The 19,711-nt window shown below is 34.5% G+C and overlaps 2 protein-coding genes across 2 annotated transcripts in view; both read right to left on the bottom strand.

Annotated features, from left to right (window-relative positions):
• Positions 1-7,751, bottom strand: part of LOC148953099 (facilitated trehalose transporter Tret1-2 homolog) — a 209,486-nt gene extending 201,735 nt beyond the window's left edge. Inside the window, exon 1 of the mRNA XM_089088300.1 lies at positions 7,671-7,751. The gene's annotated coding sequence lies outside the window, so the exon portion shown is untranslated. The remainder of the gene's footprint in view (positions 1-7,670) is intronic.
• The window catches only part of LOC148953098 (facilitated trehalose transporter Tret1-like), a 71,523-nt gene continuing 58,304 nt past the window's right edge, over positions 6,493-19,711 (bottom strand). The window contains exon 3 of the mRNA XM_089088301.1: positions 6,493-7,790. Coding sequence (XP_088944427.1) covers positions 6,502-7,790 — 1,289 coding nt within the window. The 3' untranslated portion in view covers positions 6,493-6,501. The remainder of the gene's footprint in view (positions 7,791-19,711) is intronic.

Genomic DNA, 19,711 nt, shown 5'->3' with positions numbered 1-19,711 from the left:
ATGATCATACTAACATTTTCCAGAACCCCAGTAGATTCTCCAAATTTGTTTTTAATCTTTTAGGTTGATTTTTTCATTGGACTTGGTCAAATGGGCCTCTGAATAGTTTATGAATGATCAGATTTATTGAAGTCAAATTTACTATGATCAAACTAACCTTTTCCAAAACCTAGTAGATTCTCCAAATTTTATTTTGTCATACACTGTCAACTGTACTATGATCTTACTAACATTCTCCAAAAACCCAGAAGATTCTCCAAATTTCTTTTTAATCTTTTCAGTTCACTGTTTGAATGGACTTGGTCAATGGGCCTCTGAATAGCGCATGCAAAATCAGAGTTATTGAAGTCAACTTTACTATGATCATAATAAAATTTTCCAAAAACCAAGTAGATTCTCCAAATTCCTTTTTTAATCTTTTCGGTTGATTGTTCCATTAGACTCGGTCAAATGGGCATCTGAACATTGTATGCAAGTTCAGATTTATTGAAGTCAACTTTACTATGATCATACTCATCATGGGCGTTGGGTGGGGGGCAGGGGAAGCAGCTGCCCCCCTAGACCTTGAAATTTACATTAGATATGGCTGAAAAAGCAGATGGTTTTGAAAAAGCAGTTGATAAAACTCCATCACAGTATCGACTGCCCCCCCCTAGACAATATGCTGCCTAATGCAGCCTACACCCATGATACTCATACTAATATTTTCCTAAGATCTAGTAGATTCTCCAAATTTCTTTTAAATCTTTTCGGTTGATTGTTTAGGTGGACTTGGTCGAATCTGCCTCTGAACAGTGTAAGCAAAATCAGATTTATTGATGTCAACTTTGCTATCATCATAATAACAGTTTCCAAAAACAAGTAGATTCTCCAAATTCTTTTTTAATCTGTTCGGTTGATTGTTTTATTGGACTTGGTCAAATGGACCTCTGAACAGTGTTTGCCAAATCAGATATATTGAAGTCAACTTTACTGTGATCAAACATTTTCCAAAAGCCCAGTAGATTCTCCCAATTTCTTTTTAATCTGTTTGGTTGATTGTTACATTGGACTTGGTCGAATTGGCCTCTTAATAGTTATTCCAAAATCAGATTTTTGAAGTCAACTATACTATGATTATAATAACATTTTCAAAAAACAAGTAGATTCTCCAAATTTATTTTTAAACATTTCGTTTAGTTTTTTCATTGGACTCGGTCAAATGGGCCTCGAGAATTTTCCGGGGGATTTTCAGCGGGGGAAATTTTCAGGGGGAAATTTTCTAAGGAGAATCTTCTGCGGGGGAATTTCAAGGAGGGATTTCCCGGGACGAAACGCCTAGACCCATATACCATCATATGTCTTTTGAAGGTAATATGAAGGTAACGTCATTCACGTGAAACATCTTTTTTTTTAAATTAAGGCTCTAAAATACAGTCAGCCAAAGGGTACATGTCCTGCCCGTGACCCATCAGATACTGCCATGCCCCTCCGCTGGGGCCTGCGCCCCAAGTTGGGAATCACGGGGGTAGAGGAATGCATTCTTAAACAAAAAAACAGCAGTGGAGTTCTAAGGAGACAATATTATATTATTCTAGGAGCACCATTTATCAACTACATTCAGAGCTATTTTTATTATCACACGCATTGACAAACTATTGTTACACGTCATAGCTAAAGTTATATCGTCAGAGTAGATAAATAGCTTACATCTCAGCCTACTGGATAAATCTTAATCTCTGCGGTGCACCAAGAACAGCTAGAGAATCACATCCCATCTTTAGGCTGGCTAATATCCTTACCCTCGGTACTGAAACTAGAAGGAAATTCTGATGCAAAAACTTGAATTTCCAATATTTTTCAAAAAACTGTCAATCCAATACGCATGTTGTTTCGGGTTCTCAGTACTATTTAACATCCAAAAAAGTATACCTATTTTAACTGTGTCAAAAGCATTTTTCGTTGCAAAGGTGCTGCCTAAGTAAATAGCAGTATGGTTTCAATGTATCATTTTTTTTCACTAGGCCACTTTGCATGGAAAAGATTATCCCTAAGAATTCAGAAGAGGGTTAAATGACTCCACCCCCCCCCCCCGTAAACACCGACCAAATTTTGAGACATACATTTCGTTCAAAACAGTTCAAACTTTTAGACAACCATTTTGTTCAAACATTCAGGGAGTTTCGAGAGGATGTGGAACTAAATCAAAAGACACTATATTCATCCAGATTGTTAAGAAAAACTATCTGTAATATCTTGAGAATGACTAATGGTATGAATCTGACACTTTTAGTGAATTTCGAACTAAAATCAAAAGACACTCTGGGCGTCCAGATTGCGAAAAAAAAATCTGTAATATCTCGACAAGGACTAAGGGTATCAAGTGGAAACTATCAGTGAATGTCGAACTAAATTAAAAGATACTATATGCGTCTAGATTGTCACAAGGGCTTATTAATAGGATTTGGGACTGGTTAAGGCTACAAGGTTTTTGTTCAGGGCAAGGAATAAGTCAACAGACACTAGTTATATTGAGATCGTCAAAAGGGTATATCTGTAGAACCTCACTGACACTTAACAAATCCCAAACCGAAGACCACTTTGAAGATTTGTGAAAACGGGCATCAAAGCAAATCGCAAACCAAAATATAATTTTGGAAACACATTTTTTATATGAATGACGTCCCATTAATGTGCTTTACTTATCATAGTGTTCACTTTATTAGCATATAATAAATATACAAGCTTTCCACGTACCAGCTACCAGGGACTGAGTAAACCTTGTTCTCCTGGTATGTGTGTATATAGTACGCTGTCACATCACAATTTTAAAATATGAAATACGCCTAAAGGACGAACACAAAACCGCAAATTCACGATTGTTTAAGATAATGCTTCGTTGGAAGAAGAACAACCGTAAAATTCAAATGTCTAGAATTCCATGGGATGGATTTTCTAACCAATTATTATAGATTTTAATGCTAAATCACAAAACCTAGTTGGATAAATTTTTGTCCAACAGCCTGAACCATTTCAACCAATCCAAATAGCTACAGCAAAAGGTATGGGGAAAGGTCTGAGAGAATGATGATACTTAATGAATATTAATACCAAGTGCACTTTGAGCATATTCGATAGTGAACATAATTATTAGTCGCTAAACAAAATGAAACACGACGGAAAATGTGGTTAGAAGACAAGCAACAGCGAGAATCAAATTAATACAAGCTTCCCGCATGCCAGTACCAAGGACCGAGTGAAGTTTGGTCTCCTGGTTCTCTGATTTTAAATCACATAACTTATTTTATTCATAAGGGTCATGATACCATTGAGGCTGGGGTCTTATAAAATTTTTTCAGTATACGTGAAAAGACCTCAATGATAAGGACCTGCAAACTTGATTAGAATCTAACTTGAAGAATACACACAACATAAATCAGAAGGAAATTCTTATGAGACCAATTAGAAAGTATTATAAAAAAAAGTCAATGTTACAAGCTGCGAAATAAGTTAGGATTAATCTTGTCAGACAGCCTTCTCAAAATAACTTACTAGTTTTTCATTGGTAACAGTTTTGGAGCCTTGTTTTGGTTTTCATCTTTTTTTTCTATTTTAGCAAATATAGCTTATGTGAGCTAGTTGAATCTGTCTTTTGGGTTTTCAACTTGAGCCGCACATCCTAACGGAAGGAGATTCACATTTTAAAGAAAAATCCAAGACTAGAATAAGACAATTAGTACCTTTAGAGTAAGAATCAAATATGATCCATAAATAGATCACCATTTTGCATTTTCGGAAGAATTTCTCAATTCTCCAATTGTCATTTTCCTTTCCGCAGCGCAGGAAATGACATTTCGTCTTCTTCCTTGAATAGCTTTAAAATTAATTTATCTTAATTATAACCACTTTTGTATATGAGCTGCCGCAGTTTATGGTGACACCAACATTTTTAATCCATTGAATTTTGTGGGTCTCCTTGGAATCTTGAGGATCGAGTTCAGAGGACTATCACAGTGATACCTATGTAGCAGCACTTGTCTGCTTAAAGCGCAATAGAACGCTGGAGTTAGCTTTGTATAGATATCCGTTGTGCGTGATTTTAAGTTGAATATCTATTTTAGTGATAAGAATCATGACATCATTGAGACTGCTGTTTCTTACACGAGAAACAGCTTCAATAAGGGACCCTGCGGACTTAATTAAAATTGGAAACATAGATGAAAGACCCACCTTTTTAAATTATTTTTCACACATATTCTATTAAAACACAAACTTAAGGGACTCAACCAGCGAAATCACTCAATTATGACATAATACCCAACTATCGAACAGCAACTATCGAAAAGTTACGTGTGTCATCTCGTATAAGGTTGTATAGTCCTGCAAATGATGAGGGGCAAAACGGAAGAAAAAAAGAGAGAATGCATCAGTGTTGGACACATAATACACAATCATATATGTTGTTATATGTGGGAGGATATAAATGTTCTCTCTGGGGTTTTCAACGATGACGATTCCAGTGATACAGTTTTCAATGTTGACCTGACGCCATTGTTTTTTAGTTTCAGGCTATTTTTCGAAATTCCCGTGATTTTGTCTTCGCAACATACTTTTACCATTAAGATTAATCGAAATGATAGCTACCATTTCTGAATCAGCTTCTAATGAAAAATTTTTCGCACTCAACACTTATCTTTGACAAATATTTTTAAATAGTTGGTTTTTATAGGTCATTATTCGTTCTTTACTAGGTTTCAGCTGTTGCTACAACCATGATTGCCTTCTTTTTCCGAAGTGGGATCCATGTGATACAACTGTTAAGTCAATAAGAAAAAACAAAAGACTTTCTGGTAGATTTTTTAAGAGACTTGTGTCTTTAACCTAAATATTTTTACTACTTAAGGGTCCCTTTGGCCCAAAAATTTACGGGTTTAAGTTTTAAATTATTCGACAAAAATCTTTATGGCGCTTTTTTGTTTTCTTTCCATTTTCCTTCGTTTCTCTTTACCCAAAGGCTTACGGATGTAAGTCTAGAGCCATTGACAAAAAATTACCTTTTATTATGACCCCATTTGCACCTGAACTTTTTTTTTGAAAATTGGAACCTCCTTTATCCAAGAATTTCTATATACAAGTTTAAAGAAAACTAAAAGACTTCTGGCCCAGATTATCGGGGCTTCTTGCTTCCAATTGTTTTTTTTTTTTGTGTACATGGATTCCTTTAGCCCACAAAATTCCAAGTGTAAATCTTGAGCACTTTGGAGATTAAGTTGTTTTAGCTTATTTGGCCCCTTTTCCAGATGAACCGATATTTTTTCATATATGCATTGGGTCCTAAATGTACCGAATATGCTTCTCCAGTGGTAACCAGACGTCACGCGTCGACGAGGAAGGCCCAAAAACACGCTTCACAGGACCTATGAGAGGGACAGGAGAGCCCTTCATGCATCCTTAGTCCCAGAGTGGGAGGACATCATCGCCGCAGCTCATTTCCGGGATGATTGGAGGCTCTTAACGCACGCCCTGTGTGCCTCTGGAGGTACAGGAGGAGCTAAGGGATATGGTAAGGCATTCGGTCCTAAAAAAATTATTGATACAAATTTTAAGCCGATCAGGGAAAATGTTTGCAATCCTTTTGAAGCCCACCTCTAGGGGGGGGGGGGAAACGTGTCCTCAACCATTTTTTTATTAACCTTTGGCCAAGGAGTTTCAACTTGATCAAGGGCAACAAGTCTTTTGTCTATTTCTAGCCTCTAACACCGTTTTCTCTCCTAACAGAATATTGGTCCCAATGGTCCAAGCAACAAAATATTTTTCTCCAATTTTCTTTTTGTAGATGGGTTCCTCATGGCCGAAAGACCGAATAAGTGATGCCTAAGCAAATCAAATTAGCCTCCCCTTGGCCCAGGGACTTGTGGTTTCATGTTGCAAGCCGTTTGGAAAAAATTGTTTTCAGTAACTTTTAGACCTTTGATAGGCCCTATTTATGCAGTAACCAATACATTTTACTCTATTTAACCTTCTGAATTGAAGTCCCTTTTTTCCAAGGGTTTTAGAATACAAGTTTTGAGCCGATTGGGGAAAAATACTTTTGGCTCTTTGTCAGACCGGTTGACTCCTGGAAACCACAGAATTCTAGACTCAGATTCTAAGACCTGTAGTCCCAAATTTCTGAACCCAGGAAAACGACTTGCATAGCCCTGATTACAATTACCGGGAGCCCTGAATCTCCTGACTCCTTGCCAATATAAATCTTACCGAAGAACTTAAGAGTGAAAGTTATTCTTCTTAGGTAAACTAGCAGACCATTATGTGATCACGATCAGCAGTAAAAATCTGAATTTCTGGCAAGTATGTTATTCCTCAAGATAATCATGCATTGAATTTAGCTTGACCTGGGACTTTGAAGATGCTCCCTCCTCTGAATAATGTGTAGACCCCCTACAAATATTTATTTTTTGTCCTTAAGGGTGTATCTTCTTTCTATCAATAAAATAGAATTTGCTCTTCCGACTGTATATTTTATTTAAAAGCAATTTGTATCTCTTGTAAACTCTTTCCTTTTGTTTCAGGTACAAAAACAATCACATAAAACACTGATAATAATGAAATAATACTAAACATCCAAAAAACGCCACACTCTCCGATGATTTGAACGAGAATTTCAAAAAAAAAAGTTATTAAAAAAGCTAAAACCCAATTAAAACCAGAAATGACCGAGCTCGCTGCTCCTTTCACATGCACTGGTAATACCTCCCCCATAATAGCCCAAGGCAAAGGTCCAAAACCAATGGAATAAAATATAATATATAAGGTCAAAGAAGCTAAAGGCACCCATCCCAAGCAAGCAGTGCTTTCTGGGTTATTTGAATTTAAGTAAAAATAAGTACCTAATGCTAAAAGGGATATGCTCATTCCTGCCCCGGAGACCGAGAGTAAGACTTTTCGCCCTACAAGATCAGCAATAAATACTGTGATTAAAGCTGAAGTGACCTGGACAATACCAACAATTAATGATTGAATGTTGCTGTTTAAGGTGCCATCAGCTGCACTAAATATAGACGATAGATTGTTAAGCACAGCGTTAATGCCACTAAACTCTTGAAAAAACATAAGAGCAACACCCAAAAACACGGGTCTTAATATTCGTGGTTCGCCGATAATTTTTACTTTCGAATTAACACTTATTGTAGCCTCAACACTTTTCTTTATGCTTGAAAGTTCTACTTCTGAAGGATATTCTTTCCCTCGTAACCATGTTAAAGCTGCCATGGCTTGAGGTTCTTTATCATTCATTATTAAGAAATTCGGTGAGCCAGGTACAACTAGCATAGTGACGAAGTGACAAACGGGAAATATAATTGAAATTAATGAAAGAGTTGACCACGAGGTGAATATTCCGATAGCATATACAACTGTAATTCCCATGAATATTAAGAACACAAAACCTGACCCAAATGTACCTCTATATCTGGGTGTGGAAATTTCACCAACGTATATTGGAGCAGCTACAGATGCTATACCACCTCCTATACCAATTAGGAGTCTTCCAGCAAGAAACATTGCTAAGTTACTGGATAGACCAATAAGTGAAAATCCTACTACGAATATTGGTGAAGCCATTATAGAAAGATTTTTCCGACCTAGTTTATCCACTAGAAAGCCACCTAGAATTGAGCCAAAAAAAGCACCTAGATTTATTATTGAGCTTATCAGAGATAGTTCCGTTTTTGTATAACTTCCTTCCAACTGTGGAATTGATGGAGAAGACCAACCAATGCCAGCACCAAATGCAAACGCTCCAAGGTGCGCTAAAAAAAAAAGAGGCAGAATGAGAATACAGCTAAGTAATGATTCACTGAGCAACCACTTAAGTGTAAAATTTTCTACATGAAAATATTAAAGTTGAAAAGAAAGATAAAAGTGAGTTTACACAATATATACTGTTAGGTCTGAGTTCAACGCTACTTATAACCACCATACATTTTTAGAACATAAGGACTCGGGCAACTTTCTAAAAACGTAACTCCCTCAAAGGAACTCGAATTCAAGATAATATGAAAGGTTAAATTAAAAAAAATGATCAGCTACGGTGAAAAAATATAACAAGAATAATCTCCTCGTGAAAAAAATTTTGAGAATCAATAAAATGGTTTGTTGTATTTATCAACAATAAAATCGGAATTTCAACGCCTGAAAATTGTTTGAATTTCATATTTAGGGCTTTTTTGGAATTCCTTAATTATTATTATATTCCCACTTGTTGAGAAACTAAAAATATTGGATTTACAAACCCAAATTGAAATTTTAATTTGTTGAAGAACAAAAATGGTTAACTTCCAGATCTTTATTGGATCTCCAATTAGTTGAATAACAAATAGATTGGATTTAAACGGCACCATAACCAAATTTAATATGATATTCAAGAAATTTCAATCTATTATTGAAATCTAAACCATTTAGATTAATAAAACCTATTTACGTTGAGAAATACATTTTTTTTTCTACTGAAAAGTATATAAATCTGAACAATTTCAATAATTTGTTGAATTTCAAACACGAATCACAGTTTCAACAAAAAGAGCAGATTTTTTTAACTGGTTCAAATTCCAGCAAAAAAATTTGTTGAATTTTTTTTTTTTTTTGTACTGTGTAATGGGTACGTGAAGATCAACTGAATAAGATATGGTAACGGGAAGCTTCATCTGTATTCTGTGTATCGCAAGGAACATTACTGTATTTGGATTTTGCTTGTCTTATTAAATAAAAAAATTTACGAAATAATTTTTGCTTGTTTTCAGTTTTATTGTTCCTCTTGACTTTCCTTTGAAAAAATTCGTTTTTAGTTTTTGCTCTGTTTTAGTGTCATACCCAGGTTTACCTAATACAAGGAAGGACACTGTTAAAAATTAAATAAAAAAACAAGTTTTTTAAACTGAAAGTAAGGAGCGACATTAAAACTTAAACCGAACAGAAATTATTCCGTATATGAAAGGGGCTGTCCCCTTCTCAACGCTTCGCTCTTTACGCTAAAGTTTATTTATTGTTTTAAAAAATGAAGTTGTGAGACATAGTCAAACTTTAGCGTAAAGAGCGAGGCGTTGAGGAGGGGACAGCCCCTTTCATATCCGGAATAATTTCTGTTCGTTTTAAGTTTTAATGTCGCTCCTTACTTTCAGTTTAAAAAACTTGTTTTTTTTAATTTAATTTTTGTTCGTTTTTTAGTTAATGCAGCTTTTATTTTAGCTCACCGTCATAGAATAAGTAAACAAAATTTGCATAAAAATTTTACTTTTCTTTTGCTAATTGATGTATCTAAATTTGGTTATGACGTAATTTACAAATTAACTTACAGTAACTAACTGTAACTAACTTCTAACTTCTATACTAACTTCTATATTCGTATATTTTTCTTCTGGCATAAAATACAAAGTTGCAGATTTTTGCAGATATGAGCTTGAAACCTATGTAATAGGGTTTTCTGATACGTTGAATCTGACGGTATGATTTTCATTAAAATCCTTTCACTTGTAGGGGATATTCCCCCCCCCCTCTTTAAAAAATCGGGTAAATTTTCTCAGGCTTTTAGCCTTTGATGAGTAATACTAAACTTAATAAAATTTATATATTTAGAATCAGCATTATAAACACATTCTTTTGATACATTTATTGACATCACAGTTCCGTTTTTAAAAGTTTCGATTACTATTGAGCCGTATCGCTTGTTTTTTTATTGTTTTTTTATTACATATATGTTATTACGTATATGAGGGGGTTCTCCCCTTAGTCAATACCATGCTCTTTACGTTAAAAGTTAAAAAAACATTTGATTCACAAACCCCTGAATCACAAAGGCCGTTTAATTAGAATAGATAGCTCTTTTGAAAGCACTGAAAAAAACTGTAGCGTAAAGAAATCCGGCGCCCCCTTCATAGATATATCCCTTACCCCAAAGAAACATCCTCCACGGAAAGATTTTCCCGATTAACCCCCTCCTCCAGCCCCACTGGGTCGATACGATCACCCCTGGAAAAAAAACAAAAAAAACATGCATCCGTGATCTTTCTTCTGGCAAAAAATGCAAAATTCCACATTTTTGTAGATAGGAGCTTGAAACCTCTACATTAGGGTTCTAGGATACGCTGAATATGATGGTGTGATTTTCATTAAGGTTCTATATCTTTTAGGGGGTCTTTCCCCCTTTTTTTGAAAATCAGCCAAATTTTCTCAGGCACGTAACTTTTGATGGGTAGCACTCGTTTTCTAGAGTTTCGGTTACCATTGAGCCGGGTCGCTCCTTACTTACAGTTCGTTACCACGAACTGTTTGATTAAATAAAAAAAAAGTTTTTTAAACTGAAAGTAAGGAGCGACATTAAAACTTAAAACGAACAAAGGGGCTGTCGCCTCCTCATCACCTCGCTCTTTACGCTAAAGTTTGACATTCTCACAACTCTATTTTTCAAACAATAAAAAACTTTAGCGTAAAGAGCGAGGCGTTGAGGAGGCGACAGCCCCTTTCATATAAGGAATAAGGTTTGCATTGTTTGAAAAAAATAAGAGTTGTGAGAAAGTCAAACTTTAGCGTAAACAGCGAGGCGTTGAGGAGGGGACAGCCCCTTTCATATACGGAATAATTTCTGTTCGTTTTAAGTTTTAATGTCGCTCCTTACTTTCAGTTTAAAAAACTTGTTTTTTTTTATTTAATTTCTAATCGTTTTTTAGTTAATGCAGCTTTTATTTTGGCTCACTGTCATTGAATAAGTAAACAAAATTTGCATAAAAATTTTACTTTTCTTTTGCTAAATGGCTGTCTATAAATTTGGTTCTGACGTAATTTACAAATTAACTTACGTAACGAACCTCTATATTCGTATATTTTTCTTCTGGCCAAAAATACAAAGTTACAGATTTTTGCAGATATGAGCTTGAAACCTATGTAATAGGGTTTTCTGATACGCTGAATTTGACGGTGTGATTTTCATTAAAAATTTTTCACTTGTATGGGATGTTTCCCCCCTCTTTAAAAAATCAGGTAAATTTCCTCAGTCTCGTAGCCTTTGATGATTAATACTAAACTTAATAAAATTTATATATTTAGAATCAGAATTATAAGCCCATTCTTTTGATACATTTATTGGCATCAAAATTCCGTTTTCAAAAGTTTTGATTACTATTGAGCCGTATTGCTTGTTTTTTTTATTGTTTTGTTTATTACGTATATGTTATTACGTATATTAGGGGGTTCCCCCCTTAGTCAATACCACGCTCTTTACGTTAAAAGTCAAAAAAAAATTTAATTCACAAACCTCTTTTGAAAGCACTATTAAAACTATTAGTTTTAATGTGGACACGGACTTTGTCAAATTATGGCGGTAAGTGCCTTTTGACATAGAAGGCAAGAAAACTGAAGAATATTTGCAAAAACAATGAATTACAATTATGCAAAACACAAAAAGCAATAAGTTCCTAATGTTTTAAAGAGGAAACAAATGAACAAATATTCATATATTTTTAATACATATATTAGGCGGCTCGCCCCCTAGTCAGGACCTTGCTCTCTAAGCTAAAGTTCGAATTCTGTTCCAGCTCTTTAAATATAACCCCTTAATCACAAAGGCCGAAGAATTAAAACAAAATTTTCATATTAATTTTACTTTTATTTGGTTAAATGGCTTTCTCGAAAGTTGTTTAATTTTATTTACGAACGTTTTTATTAGTAATAAATATACGTAAGTTACGAATTAACTTACGTAACGAACTTATATATTCAAACATTTTTAATACGTACATTAGGGGGCTCGCTCCCTAGTCAATACCTCGCTCTTTAAGCTAAAGTTCGAATTTTGTTCCAATTCTTTAAAAATGGCCCTCTTAATCACAAAGGCCGTTACTTAGAATAAATAGCTGATATGAAAGTACTAAAAAATCTTTGGCTTAAAGAGCGAGGTATTGACTGGGGGGTTAACCCAATTATACACGTAATATTTTCTTTTCGTTTTAAGTTTTGATGTTACTCCTTATTTTCAGTTGGAAAACTTGTTTTTTTTTTATAATTAATTTCTGATCTTTTTTTAAATAATGCTGGGAAATCCGGCGCCCCCTTCATAGCAATGTCCCTTCTCCCAGGAAAACTTCGTTCATGAAAAGATCCTCCCATATAACCCCCGACCCACCCCCACCCCCAACTACCAGAAAAAATTCCCCCTGAAAACGTCTGTATACTTTTCAATAACCAATACTATATGTTAACATTGGGTAAAGTTCATAACTTTCAGCCCTCCCCCCGGGGGCTTCAAGGGTTTAAGTCACCCTAAAAGACATAGTTATAATATTTTCGACCATGCTGAACAAAATGGCTATCTCAAAATTTTGATCGGGTGACTTTGGGAAAAAAATGAGCGTGGGAGGGGGCCTAGTTGCCCTCCATTTTTTTGGTCACTTAAAAGGGGCACTAGAACTTTTAATTTAGGTTCCAATGAGCCCTCCCAAGATATTCTAGGACAAATGGGTCAATACGATCACCCCTGGGGAAAAGAAAAAAAAACAAAAAAAAACAAACAAAAAAACAAATAAAAACGCATCCGTGATCTTTCTTCTGGCAAAAAATGGAAAATTCCACATTTTTGTAGATGCGCTGAATATGATGGTGAGATTTTCATTAAGGTTCTATAACTTTTAGGGGGTGTTTCCGCCTTTTTTCTAAAATCAGTCAAATTTTCTCAGGCACGTAACTTTTGATAGGTAAGATTAAACTTGATGAAACTTATATATTTGAAATCAGAATTAAAATCTGATTCTTTTAATGTATCTATTGGTGTCAAAATTTCATTTTTTAGAGTTTCGGTTACCATTGAGCCGGGTCGCTCCTTACTTACAGTTCGTTACCACGAACTGTTTGAAATGCATTTCCAAAAAGTCTTTTTTGCTGAAATTAAATGATTCAAAGAAAATCCATTCTTTTTTTGAAACTGTGATTCATGTTTAAATCCAACAAATTATTAGAAGTATTAAGATTTATATACTCTTCAGTGAAAAAAATATATTTCTCAACGCAAATAAGTTTTATTAACCAAAATGGTTTGAATTTCAGCAGTAGATTGAAATTTCTTGAATTTTGTATTAAATTTGACTATGATGTCAATTAAAGTAATATGTTAAATACAAATTCAAATCAAATACGCGCAAAAGGTATGCAATGTTTTATTAGTTGACCATACGAATCAGTATAGTTGAAAGGTCTATTAACTATGCCTCTGGAGATGGCACAACCTCCCACAGCTCCTTTGGAAAGGAATGTATACTATGCAATTTGCCAGTTATTTGCATTTAGCATTTGTTATCGGGAAACATACGGAAACATTTTGGGAGGAATGTACTGGGGCGGGGGCGTTCCACATGGAAAATTTTCTATGAGGAAGAAAGTTTCTAGCCCAGGGTAAGTTCTACACAGGAAGGGGGACTTCCAGGCACGATTAAAAAAAATGCTCAGAATTTAAATCTAAAAAGAAAGTGTCTCAAACTGAGAGTAAGGACTAAGATTACAACTGAACACGACCTGAAATTTATTCTGTTTATCAGGGGGGTTGCCCCTTCCTCAACCTCCGCTGTTCACAATAAACTTTGACGTTTTGTCACAACTCTTTAAGAAAGGCTGCTCAAAAATATTGTCCATTGAACTTGAATGACAAGCATTTTCAAAGAATTTTAAGACTTTCATGTATAGAGCAAGGGTTGAAGAAAAGGATAGTTCCCTTTATATGAGAGATAAATTCTGGTCCTTGTAAGTTTTAATGTAGCTCCTTACTTTCGATTTAAAATAATAAGTTTTTGAATTTAATTTTAAGAAAAACAAACAATAACATTTACCCATAGTCACGCTTGGAGACACACACATACATGTATTTAACGCGTAGATCTCACTTGATCCCTTTTTTACGCTTACCTAATTCAATAATCGCTTTGGGGGAAACTCCAATTTGGGCCCTTAATGGGGCCTCAAAAAGTAAAACAGTCCGTTGTAAAAAAAAGTGGAAAAATAGGTTTCTTAAACACACTGTCTTGTGAAAAAATGCCATTTGTAGCTGATTCTGGAATGGTAATTATAATTTTTGTTTAGTATTAATAGTAAAATTTCTTTTGAAAAAAAAATTGCAGGAATTAAAGAAAAAGAGCTTGAAACCCCCTCAAAAATAATATCAGAGCCAAACTGACGGTATTATTGAGGGGTTTGCGGCTCTTTTTCAGACTTTCTGAAAATTTGTTTTCACAATAACATTGTACTTTTAGGGTAAACCAAAATCATAGCTACTATTCCTGAATCAGCTAAAAATGTCAATTTTTTCTCACTGCTTAGTTTTCTTAGAACCACATTTTAACACCTTTGGTTGCTATGGACTATAACTTCCTACAGAAGAAATTTTTGAATTACGAAAGTATTAAAAAGACATCAAGTAATTTTTTCACTTTCATCCTTGCTAAATTATAGTGAAAATTGCATATTTACCAGATAATGCACAAGTTGTCCAAATTATTTAAAAATATTGAAAACTTACTTTTGTTCTTAGGCTACTCCTGTGTTGGTCTCCAAAGTCCAAATTCAGTGGACCGTTAATGCTTCCTGGTTTTTAAAAAGATGATCAATAAGGCTTTTTATATTCGCTACTTTTTTTTCTAGGGGTTAAAAATCATGCTTTCGTTCTATAAATTACGTACGGCGCAAAAAAAAAATATTTCAAAATAGCCCAAATTAATCTCAAATCATAACATTCGATAACTAAATAAGATAACAAACTGGGAGGGAGGGGGCATGTATATATATATATATATATATATATATATATATATATATATATATATATATATATATATATATATATATATATATATATATATATATATATATATATATATATATATATATATATATATATATATATATATATATATATATATATATATATATATATATACATGCCCCCTCCCTCCCAGTTTGTTATCTTATTTAGTTATCGAATGTTATGATTTGAGATTAATTTGGGCTATTTTGAAATATTTTATTTTTGCGCCGTACGTAATTTATAGAACGAAAGCATGATTTTTAACCCCTAGGAAAAAAAGTAACGAATATAAAAAGCCTTATCGATCATCTTTTTAAAAACCAAGAAGCATTAACGGTCCACTGAATTTGGACTTTGGAGACCAAGACAGGAGTAGCCTAAGAACAAAAGTAAGTTTTCAATATTTTTAAATAATTTGGACAACTTGTGCATTATCTGGTAAATATGCAATTTTCACTATAATTTAGCAAGGATGAAAGTGAAAAAATCACTTGATGCCTTTTTAATACTTTCGTAATTCAATAATTTCTTATGTAGGAAGTTATAGTCCATAGCAACCAAAGGTGTTAAAATGTGGTTCTAAGAAAAATAAGCAGTGAGAAAAAATTGACATTTTTAACTGATTCAGGAGTAGTAGCTATGATTTTGGTTTACCCTAAAAGTACAATGTTATTGTGAAAACAAATTTGCAGAAAGTCTGAAAAAGAGCCGCAAACCCCTCAATAATACCGTCAGTTTGGCTCTGACATTATTTTTGAGGGGGTTTTAAGCTCTTTTTCTTTAATTCCTGCAATTTTTTTTCAAAAGAAATTTTACTATTAATACTAAACAAAAATTATAATTACCATTCCAGAATCAGCTACAAATGGCATTTCCTCAAAAGACAGTGTGTTTAAGAAACCTATTTTTCCACTTTTTGTTACAACGAACTGTTTTAATTTTTGAGGCCCCACTAAGGGCCCAAATTGGAGTTTCCCCCAAAGTGATTATTGAATTAGGTAAGCGTAAAAAAGGGATCAAGTGAGATGTTCACTTTCATCATATTTAAATTATGCTGAAATCTACATATTTACCCATTATGTTAAGCCAAGGATGGATTTGACTGCTTTAATACGCGAAGGTTTGAGGCAGTCATGTGTATACAGTTTGCTTCAAGTTCCATTCTCAAGATAAAATACCCAAAGAAGAATAAAAAAATATGAATTTCACTGAGAGGTAAGCTGGCTTACAAGCTCCGACTAATCACTTAATATTATTATCAACCTATCTTTAGTAGACTCTGGCAAAAAAGGGAAGGTGTCAGGACATCGACACGTCAGGACCGCTACCGTCAGGACATCGACAAATCCGCCATTACATCGACAAAAATCAGTCAGAACATCGACAGGTCAGGACATAGACAGTCATAACATCGACACGCCAAGACATCGACAATCACAATCGCTACCAGTCAGAACATCGACAGTCAGAATATCGTCAACCGTCAGAACATTAACCCTTCAGTTCATCAACAATCACAATCGCTACCCGTCAGAACGTCGACAGTCATAACATCGACACGTTATTGTAATGGGATCAATTTTCAAAACCTCAAAATTTTCCAATTAAAGTTACCCAAGTAAAATAAAATTGCCCAAAATATGAACCTAAAAATTCAAGTAACCTATTGATCGAATAAGACTTAATCTTTAAAATTAAAAAGTAGCGAAACAATTGTATCTTAATTGGACAAACTCTATGAAAAAATCTTTCCCATAGAAAATGTAAGAGCAATAAATAAATCCGCCTCTGCGTCGCCAAATTATGCAATAAATATCAGTGTGACCAAACGTACATGACGGGCGACCAACAATGTAATTTAAATCTTAAGAGATTGAATTTCCAAACTATCAAGAGATGGTACAATTTATTATGCAAAAAAATAGTCACTCGAGATACAAAGTATTTTCGTATAATCTAATTGCATTGTTCTGAAAACTAAGTTTAGAACTATGTATTCCAATGTAACTAAATTATATTGTCCTTTAACAACTTTCACAGAGATAAATTATAAGTCTTCTGGAAACTAAGTGGCAGGTCGCTAGCAAAAAATTACAATGTACGATAAATAAAAGTTCAAATAGGGATAAAATCCTTTTAATAGACAGTGTTTTTTATAACAGTGATAGAAATTCACAAAAATACCAGATATTTCGGTCACATATACAGTGACAGTATCAGTTTTACTACTGATGACGGTCACTGTATATGTGACCGAAATATCTGGTATTTTTGTGAATTTCTATCACTGTTATAAAAAACACTGTCTATTAAAAGGATTTTATCCCTATTTGAACTTTTATTTATCGTCATGGAAAGGCGGTGTGGTCTCCGAAATTATCTAAATTACAATATAAAACTTTGTTTTGTTGAGAAAAATTCCAAAGTGATATCTTAAAGTTATAAATCGTATCAAAATTCAAGTAGCCAATTGGTGTATCCCTATCCAGTAGAGATATAGGACATACAGTCTGAACCAATAGGACCAGTGTAATATACTTTTCAGCAACGTCTGAATGTGACCTCCAGCGAAATCGGAGGGTATAGTTTCTTAAAACTTAGCAATTTTGAGCCAGTCTATTATCAGTTTGATGTGCAGTCAAGAGTCGGTCTAGGGTGAGTCTATCAGCAGTTTAATATGAGTTTAGAATGACCCTTTGAAAGCAATTAATGTAAGTGATTTAACTGTTGCACTGTATATGCCCCAGTCTACAATATTATCTTAGCGTCCATGACTGGAACGTGTTTTTAATATTCCTGGCAAGCTCTGTACCGTTAATGTGAGTAAAAATAAACACATTGCTTTCTTAATGATTTCTCTTCATGTTAATATTTCTCAAGATAGTTAGTCCTTGTGGCTCCAACCGCTCTCAAAGGAACCTGAATCTGTTCAATCTGATTTCGACTCAGTATGGCCATTAATATATGCTCCCCATTTGAACCGCTGATTTAATCCCCCATCACACGAAGTTCCCCCTCTACTATGGTATGCTACTCTTGACTCACCAACTAAAGATTTAATTGAAAACCCCCCTATAAAGAATTAACTGAACCCCCCCCCCCCATTAGAATACGAATAAACTTTTAATTGAAACCCCCCCCCCCCATTAGAATTGGCGCGGTGCTGTTTAAAGGAGCAAAACACAAGGACAAAGTAAAAAAAAATTATTGAGAAATATTAGGCATAGAGAAAATGCAATATTTTGTGCAGTATTTGAAGTGCAATATTTTGTTAGGCCTAAGTCCCCTCAAAATAGTAACAAAAAAAGTAGAAAAGATAACAGAAATTTAGAAGTGTTAAATTTGAGTTATATCAAAAAAATAAAACCAGTGCCGAATTTTAGTTATTCTTAAAAAAAAAACTAACCAATATGTCGTTAGATCCAAACGAACAATTGCTGCTAAAACAAAAACTTATTACCAAAACAGTAGAAATTTCAAAATCCCTTCCCACATATAACGGAGACTCAGACGTAGATGAATTTAGTATAAACTTAAACCAATTCGTAGAAGTAACCAAAACTGACTTAACATCATGAGTAGGCATGTTGTTAATGAGACTTAAAGGGCAAGCATTAACATTTTTAAAACAAATAGAGAACACAATAGGGGAAGATAACAAACTTCCAATAAGCTCAATAGAAAAATTGCTAAACGTGTTCCGAGAAAGTTTTGTTGAAACCAGTTCAACACACAAATTAAAGCACGGAACTGTATGTTTCGACGAAACCCAAAATGTTAGGGAATACCTAAACAAAGTAATTGTATCCATTGAGGCTAAATATGGGAAAGAATCTGGTCATTTATATGATAAAATTGTACTAAATGCTTTCTTGCAAGGATTAAGCCCCAAACTGTACCGAATGTTAATGTCAAACAAAATTCAAACATTAGAGCTGGCAGTTCAGGAAGTAGATAGAATGGTTGAAATTGACACGATTGTGGCAAATCACAATAAGTCAAGAATAAATAATGTAGGAGAATCAACTCCGGGACGATCACGAGGAAAATCACCCGCATTTTTCTCAAGAGATAATTCACCAAAACCAAAATAGGTCCTCAACCCCTACCAGGCAAAGAATAGGACATTGCATACCCACGAGTACGGGAAACTACGTAAATAACCCCCCAATTATATTCTATGCATGTAATGAACAAGGACATATTGCCAGGGAATGCCGTACTAGAAACAACTATACACCAGCAACCCCCAGTTTTAATAACCGTTTGTTCGGGAGAACAAACTTGAATGCCAATGGGTCAGGAAGTTATAGAAGTAATCCCCCTACGCCTCCCATTGTTCTGAAGCCCCTACCAACAAGGATTGGAATACGCAAACCTTTCCCCCAACCAAAAAAATAATTATTGGTTCCCAAACCCAAATACGCGACAAAACATGTACCAATTTAATTCACGGACAGTGTATCCGACTAGATTTAACAGAAATACGAGCGATAACAGAGGATATTTTTTCCCAACGGGAAGTAATTTTTCGTCTATGCAAAATGAACAAATGCCACGAGCTGTCGGCACAAGAAATTCCAACCCACGTAATAATGCGTGGCAACCAAGACAATCTAATGGTAATCAACTTACTAGGGGAGTTCCCACCGAACCCCAATGTCAAACACCAACCTATCAAATTAATGCACGGGGAAACGAATCAGGCCCCCAAGAAAACTAACCGGGACCCTGGAGGCCAGTGTTTTTTATATGTCCCTTCCAGTAGTCGTACCTTCTTTAAGCGATAATAATGATATGTTACCTATATTAAATAATTTTGGTGTTGTAAGTATTAATTTCAAAGCGCTAATAGATTCCGGTGCATCAGTTAACAAGATAAATTCGAATGTA

The sequence above is a fragment of the Artemia sp. Qi Xiang Cuo genome, chromosome 4 (assembly GCF_049724085.1).
Source record: "Artemia sp. Qi Xiang Cuo chromosome 4, ASM4972408v1, whole genome shotgun sequence".
Lineage (NCBI taxonomy): Eukaryota > Metazoa > Arthropoda > Branchiopoda > Anostraca > Artemiidae > Artemia > Artemia sp. Qi Xiang Cuo.
The sequence above is the reverse complement of the archived record's forward strand: the minus strand, read 5'-3'. Positions and strand labels throughout refer to the sequence as shown.